Source organism: Magnolia sinica, chromosome 14 (genome assembly GCF_029962835.1).
Source record: "Magnolia sinica isolate HGM2019 chromosome 14, MsV1, whole genome shotgun sequence".
Lineage (NCBI taxonomy): Eukaryota > Viridiplantae > Streptophyta > Magnoliopsida > Magnoliales > Magnoliaceae > Magnolia > Magnolia sinica.
Genome location: NC_080586.1, coordinates 69,521,428 through 69,529,257, shown reverse-complemented (window position 1 = coordinate 69,529,257; position 7,830 = coordinate 69,521,428). Strand labels below are relative to the sequence as shown.

Sequence of the window (7,830 nt, the reverse complement as noted above, 5' to 3'; positions counted from 1 at the left end):
CTAGTTGCTTCATGTAAATCTACTTCTTCACATCTATATGTTCCAATTCCAAGTTGTATTGGGCAACCAATGCCAACACAAATTTGATAGACACTTGCTTGACCACGAGCGGAAAAATCTTGCTAAAGTTAACACCCTTCTTCCTGCGCATACACTTTTGCTACCAATCACGCCTTGTATCTATCATGTTTTTTTCTTGTAAATTCACTTACATTTGATTAGTTTACGTCCTATCAAAAGCTCCACAAGTTCTCATGTCTCATTCTTATATAGAGTCCATCTCGACATGCATGATCGTCATCCACTTTTAGCATATAGGTCATCTAGTGCTTCCTGAAAGGTGGACAGATCTCCCTCATCCATAATGAGAGCGAATGCAACATTTAATTCATCGTTGTATCTGATCGATAATCTGTGATCTCTCTGTGGATTCTTTTTTAGATGTGACTGCTCTATCTGCTCTTGTACCTCTATTTGTCGCTTATACTCTGCATGTGTATCAACTTGTTCAATATCAACATTAATGACTGTTGATTTCTCCAGTTCCTTATGTTCTTTCTTACAGAATACAAAATCTTTATCAAACCTGACATCTTGGCTAATTATGATTTTTCTAAGTGACCCAGTTATACAACCTGTATCCCTTCACTCAATTACTATAGTCCATGAAAGTACACTTTTTCACCATTTGGTCTAGCTTATATATCTGAACTGATTGTACGTGAGAGTAAGCATTAAAATAAAAAATCTACAACTGTGAGTAGGCGACATCATGACCACTTCAAACTTCTTCTGGAATCTTACAGTCTATCAGCATAGAGAATGATTGCTTCAATATGTAACAAGACGTATTCACGACCTCAGTGCACATTACCTTGCCCAATTTAGCATTACTCAACATGCTTCGGGCTCTCTCCAAGAATTTGATTCATTCTTTCTTCTTCATCATTTTGTTTAAGTGTGTGACTCATTGTATTGTGCCTTATAATCCCCTATATTTAAAAAACTGGTTGAATTCCTTTGAAGTGAATTCACCTCCATTGTTTATCCTTAAAACCTTCAGTTTCTATCATGTCTGCCTTTCAACTATCTCCTTCCACACTTTACATGTAATGAATACATCGGATTTACTATTCAGAAAATAGACTCATACCTTCCTATAATAGTCATTTAAGAATGAGACAAAAAATGATGAACTCCCAGCAGAAACAACGAGCGACGGGCCCCATACATCTAAATGCACATATGCTAATATACCCTTACAATATATATTTTTCAGTCGTAAAAGTTAGTTGTGATTGTTTACCATATATATAATGCTCACATATTTAAAAATTAATGTTTTTTTAAATACATGAATCAGAGAACAATAAAAGTACCGTCATACCGTGTTCGCTCATGTGGCCTAGTTGTGCATGTTACAAACATGTTGAGGTGGACTCCATTATAGACGATATAGCTCTACTTGATACGGTATTCTCGTTCAACTTATAAATGTTGTTTTTTTACTGTGTTTTCATTACTACGAGTGCCCTTTTAGAAACTTTAAGGACCCGATCAAAACCTGTAAACTTACACTCAAGTGCCTTTAATGCCCCAAGAGAGATCAGGTTCTTTCCTGAGGTCAGGAATGTGTCTCACCATTGTTAGGTATGCGCTACCCCATCAAACATTCTGATGCACATAGAACCAATACCAAACACCTTACAAGCAATACCATTACCCATGAAAACTTATCCACCATCACACTCATCGTAACTAGTGAACCAATCTCACTGAAAAGTCATGTGGTATGAGGCTCCCGTATCCAAAACCCACTCATTGCTAAGATATCCAGATTCATGGGGTTATGAGGTGAAAACATCACCACCATCAACTTCATCGCTGGATTCCACAGTGTTAGTTTTCTTCAACTTGTTATCAAACTTCTCTCCCTTCTATGCCTTAGGATTCTGATAATCCTTCTTCATATGTCTTGTCATCCCACAATACCAAAACTTTATCTTGTCATTTCCTTTCGATTTGTATCTAGATCGAGAATTCTCATTCTCCCTTTTAGAATTCATTCCCCTAGCAACCAATACATCTGTAGAGGTGCCCTCACCACTGTCTTTTCTTCTCAACTACTTCTCAAGAATGGCCGAGTTGACGGTTTCAACATCGATGGTATCTTTACCATGGATCAAAGTATCTACGAGATTCTCTTAAGACGGTGAAAGCGAATTCAATAGAATTAAGGCTTGATCTTCTTCTTCGATTTTAACCTCCGCATTTGTCAATTTATAAAGCAATTCGCTGAATGTGCTCATATGTTCATTTGTATCAGACCCATCAAACATCTTAAAATTATAGAACTAGTTATTAAAATATAGAGGACTGCCCAAAATTTTCTTCATGTACAAACTTTCTAATTTTTCTCATACCCCTATGGTGGTCTTTTGATCCATGACATTATAGAGAACGTTGTCCACTAGACACAATTGGATCGATGTTGTAACCCTCTCATCAAGTTCATCCCACTCTTCATCACTCATAAAGGCAGGACAATTCGTTTTGCCAATGAGAGCTTGTTGCAATCCTTACTGAACTAAAAGGCCTTTCATCTTAACCTTTCATAGTTTAAAGTTTCTACTAGTAGACTTATCTATTTTATACTTCACGTTGGATCCTTTTGTCGACATATTTTAAATTACAACTCGAAACCCCAACGTTAGCTCTGATAACACTTATTAAGGATTGCGTGGAAGCAAACCCGAATTCGATCAAGTAAGGCAAAATCAAACGCAAACAAAAGCATACAGAGAATATATGAATTTTACATGAAAAAACTCTCATGGGAAAAAACCACGACACAAAGCAATAAGCGATCTATTATGAAATGATATTACAAGAAATGATGGACTTATCTATCCAAACAATTCCAAAATCCCTTATTAAAACCCTAACTTTGCTCTAAAATACCCTAAGAACACTTTGACATTCACTTAGCATATCCTAATTTTGATTACACCCGAGATATATATATATATACACACACACACGTTATCATAATCAAAATTTGAAATTAATTACGCACTCACATAATTACGCATGCACTGTTGAAGAGACCTTTAATAGAATCCACAACTCTCGAAGTCTACTCGATTGCATCCAATTTACCTTAGATGATATCGAGTAATGACTCCAAAACTCTCCGATGAGCAACTGAGATGCATAAAGAAGCCCTGGATCTTAGTTAGATTGAAAACATATACCATCAAGAAATAAAGTACACCACTGTGGATCCTGGGAAGGTTTGAATGGTGAGCGTCATTGTCACCGTAGCTTCTTGTGGCGTGGTCCATTCAAGCCTCTGATCTGCTTCCCTTTTGCGCCTCGCAATAAAATGATATGCAAAAATGGATGGACGGCGTCCATAAAACATATACATCATGGTGGGCCCCACAGAGCCCTTGCCTGGACCGTCCGTCTCGCCCATGACATTCCCAAGCTCATTTTTGGACGAGGGCGAGTAGGCCGCATCACAAAAATCCATGGCGATTGAACGCTGACCATTGAATCATTCTTGGAGGCCACGAAAGCTCTGGAGAGGGATGATATTTGTGTTTATCCATCATCCTGGTGGGGATAGCATTATGAAGGGGTTGGATGGCATATAAACATCATGGTCGGCCCAAAAAGGTTGCAATCGTCGACATATCCCATGTCCACGGTTTCCCGTGGTTTATGCCAGTTAAAGATTTGGATATGCTTCATTTTGGCCCACGTCCTAAAATGGTCTGAACGGAATAGATATCAAAATAGAGATCTCGGTGGGCCCCTCGGAACTTTCCACTACACAAAGATGGCGACGCATTGCAAACCCAACTCGAATATGCAAATGGATAATACCTCTCGAGTTTGAATTTTAATGAGTGAGTCTTTTGTTTTGCCTTCGTCGCGACTTACGATCTAAGTACTGTCTACGCCCACTACGGCCCACATGCTGAGATGGTACGATGTTTCGAACCGTTTATTTTCTCTTTAATCCTATAGGTAAGCTATTAGTCTACGGTTAAGCTTCAGAGATGTTCTCAACCTTTGATATTTAGATTTCATTGGGAGCCATTGAAAATTTTCTTTTCGTTGCTCTGAATTCATATAGAGATACTGATGGTCACAATCTTGTAATCAGTTACATTTTAATGCTTAAAGTTTATAGAACACACGTAATGGACGGTTTCGATCATTGGGCCACTGGTCCTGTGGGTCCCAGTGGCTGGCGATACACGCTGGATCTCAAGTCCCGACAGAGGCAAACCGAACTCGCAAGAAACCATCACTTTTCCCTTTCGGATAAGACCCGCGCAGGATACCTGGCGCCACGTATGTACCTACCGTGGGCAGTGGGTTAGGTGCGACCCTGGCCTCACTAACCACAGTACAGCTCTGACCGTGGGGCCCACCTTGATGTGTGTAGTACATTCACGTCGTCCATCCGATTTTTCAGATGATTTTAAGGCATAACATAAAACATGAAGCAGATAAAAATCTCAGGTGGACCACACTATAAGAAAATGTGTTGGTTGAACGCTCACAATTAAAAACTTTCTACGGCCCACCGTAATCTTTATTTACCATTAAAACTGTTGATAAGATCCAAAATGTCACAGAGACCTTGATGAAGGAGGGAAAAATATATCAGCTTGATCTAAAACTTTCGTTGCCCACAATAAGTTTTTAATGGTGGACCTTTAGTCACCATTGCTTTCTGTAGCATGATTCACCTGAGATTTATACGTGCTTCATTTCTGAGATAATGCCCAAAAATGATCTGGAAAAACGTATGGACGGTGTTGATATAATACATATACATCAAGGTGGGCCCACGGTAAGGGCCGCATCTTGTTGGGTTCGGCCGGGGCCGCACGTAATCAAAAATCAAGAATCACGTGGATGGAATTTTCATGAGATCCGCGCCGTCCATCCTTTTTACGCTTCGTGCTAAACGTTGCATTTAAAAATCTTCCTAACCCAAAACTACAATAGGCCAACCATTGGACGGAATGCCCACCATTATTTCTTTAGATGTCATCGTGGTATTTAAATACCATCCAATCCATTCATCTGCTGTAAATCACCAGAATTACAGAATTCCTAGGAAATTATAGCATTTAAAAACTTAGGTGGGCCATATTATGTGAATTTAGAGGATTTAGGAATAAACTTTTTGAGGTGGCCGACATTAGTATTTAGACAGCCTGATTTTTGGCCCCAAGTTAAAAAAAGGGATTCTGTACCTGATGGACGGTGTGGATTTAATGTATGTAAAGTCTTTTTCCCAAGGTAGAAAAAGTAACACCGGTAGGTATATGTATCGCGAGGTACGGAAGCGTTCCTCAGCACATGTCTATTGCGGAGATGAGTCAGATCTGATCGCCACGTCACGCCTCAGCCAATTTTCATGAAGTGGGCCGGCAGCTTTTAATATATGTCAATTTGCCTATATTCGTACAGGTATAGCCCACATGATGATCAAAAGGGCCTTTTTATCTACATCTAGCCACTGAACTGTTAGGATTGATTGACGAGCGGTGCTGATCTTCCACATGATTTCCTACTTTATAGGTGCGAGGCGTGTGCACTCAAGGAAGAGAGATGGTTCTTTTGCGTGCATACTGTGAGCTAAAATGCCATTTTAACTCAGAAAAGGACACGTGCCATGGAATTAGATTGGTAAAAAGAAAGATATAGTTTGGGTTTATATGTGCACAAGTAGCGGCAAGTGGGGCCAACTGTCCAATGATCCAAGAATTCTTATTATTAGCCCCATAGTGATATCTAATCCATCTATTAGAAGCCCTGAGCATAAACGTTTCCTCTCTTTTATTAGGAAGTAGAGGGCCGCGTAGCCACTTAAAAAAAGACGCGGAAAAACAGAACCGAACTATCTCTCACTGCGTACAAGACGAAAATGTCAGATTCAAAGTCCTAGTCAAACCTCAAGACGAATTCTTGCCGATAGCTGAACAAGCAAGGGCTGTGATCTATCACAAAGAGAGTGGTAGGCCCCACAACGCAACAACCCGCTATAAACCACTATCTCTTTCTGCTCCATTTCTATCCACTTCAAGCAAAAATCTATTCCCTTCCATGGCTGCTTCTTCTTCTTCCTCTCCTCTCTTTCTCTTCCCCCCTCTCTTTCTCCTTCTCATCTCTCTCACCCACGCCCAAACATCATTCCAACCAGACGCCCTCGTTCTTCCGGTACTCAAGGACGCCAGGACCCTCCAGTACGTGGCCCACATTAATCAACGGACCCCACTTGTCCCTGTAAAGCTAGTCATCGATCTCAGCGGTCGATTCCTTTGGGTTGATTGCGATTCAGGCTACGTGTCATCTTCTTACCGTCCGTCCCGTTGCCGTTCTTCCCAATGCTCATTAGCCAATGCTAACAGCTGCGGCGATTGCTTCTCAGGACCTCGTCCTGGCTGCAACAACAACGCATGTAGTCTCTCCCCGCAGAACACCTTCATCCACACAAGCACCAGCGGCGAACTTGCAGAAGATCTTGTTTCCATCCAATCCACGGATGGCTCGAGCCCCGGTCCCATCGTCACCGTTCCACGCTTCCTCATCTCATGTGCCCCCACATTCCTCTTACAAGGCCTCGCGACCGGCGTTAAAGGAATTGCAGGCCTGGGACGAACTCGAATTGCACTCCCTTCGCAGTTCGCCGCTGCATTTAACTTCGATCGGAAATTCGCTATCTGTCTTTCATCATCAACGGCATCCAACGGTGTGATATTCTTCGGCGATGGGCCTTACATGTTTCTTCCGAATGTTGATGTTTCCAAGTCTCTTATGTACACTCCCCTCCTCACCAGAAGCTCAGTGCAAGGTGAGCCGTCTGATGAGTACTTCGTTGGTGTGAAGGCGATCAAGATCAACGGAAAACAAGTCCTGCTGAATACGTCGTTGCTGTCCTTCGATAGCGATGGTGTCGGTGGTACGAAAATCAGCACCGTTTATCCTTACGCTGCTCTAGAAACTTCCATCTACAAGGCTTTCACTGAAGATTTCATTAGAGAAGCTAAATCCATGAATATCACTACGGTGGCGCCGGTGGCGCCTTTCGATGTGTGTTTTAGGTCGAATAGCATTGGGAGCACACGAGTGGGGGTCGTTGTTCCGACGGTGGATCTTGTTTTGCAGAGCGAGAGTGTGTATTGGAGAATTTTGGGGGCGAATTCGATGGTGTCTGTGAATGATGACGTGGCATGTCTGGCATTCGTTGATGGTGGGTCCAACCCTAGAACGTCGATCGTTATTGGGGGCCACCAGTTGGAGGATAATCTTCTACAGTTTGATCTGGCCAGTTCAAGACTAGGGTTCAGCTCATCACTTCTCTTCAGGCAAACCACATGTGCCAACTTCAACTTTACATCCAATGGTTGAAGGATGATGATATTGCTATTTGTTTGATGATTTGTTTCGATAAACTGTATGATGAGCTTATGGATAAACGGCCTTGATTTCTTGTGTCGGCCTGGTCCACTTGTTAAATTACTTTGGCATATTATACAATGAAATGTAACGTCTTTTTTGTTTTTTACCCCCTGTTTTATCTCCGAGAGATCATACGGTTCTTGAAAAGTGTATAGAGCATGTGAGTCTCAAAAGCACTTAAATTTTTTTTTTTTTTTTTAAAGAGTTCTTGAAAAGTGATTTTAGATTGTATTTGACCGGACATGGAATGTGTTAACTGCTATGTTCTGCTATCACGGAAAATTTTATCCGATCCGCATAGTGCTACTTGTCGTTACTGATTGGGGACGCTGATTGATGTGC

General features: G+C 41.3%; 1 protein-coding gene across 1 annotated transcript; it reads left to right on the top strand.

The window, feature by feature from the left end:
• The first annotated feature begins 6,067 nt into the window (after positions 1–6,067).
• On the top strand, positions 6,068–7,590 carry LOC131226096 (probable aspartic proteinase GIP2). The gene has a single exon (XM_058221782.1). It carries the CDS (start codon positions 6,133–6,135, stop codon positions 7,435–7,437), a length of 1,305 nt encoding a protein of 434 aa, XP_058077765.1. The 5' UTR covers positions 6,068–6,132; the 3' UTR covers positions 7,438–7,590.
• Positions 7,591–7,830: the final 240 nt, after the last annotated feature.

Bases quoted from the DNA above. Each gene is read 5' to 3' on its own strand.
- LOC131226096 (XM_058221782.1), top strand. From the start codon at position 6,133: ATGGCTGCTTCTTCTTCTTCCTCTCCTCTCTTTCTCTTCCCCCCTCTC.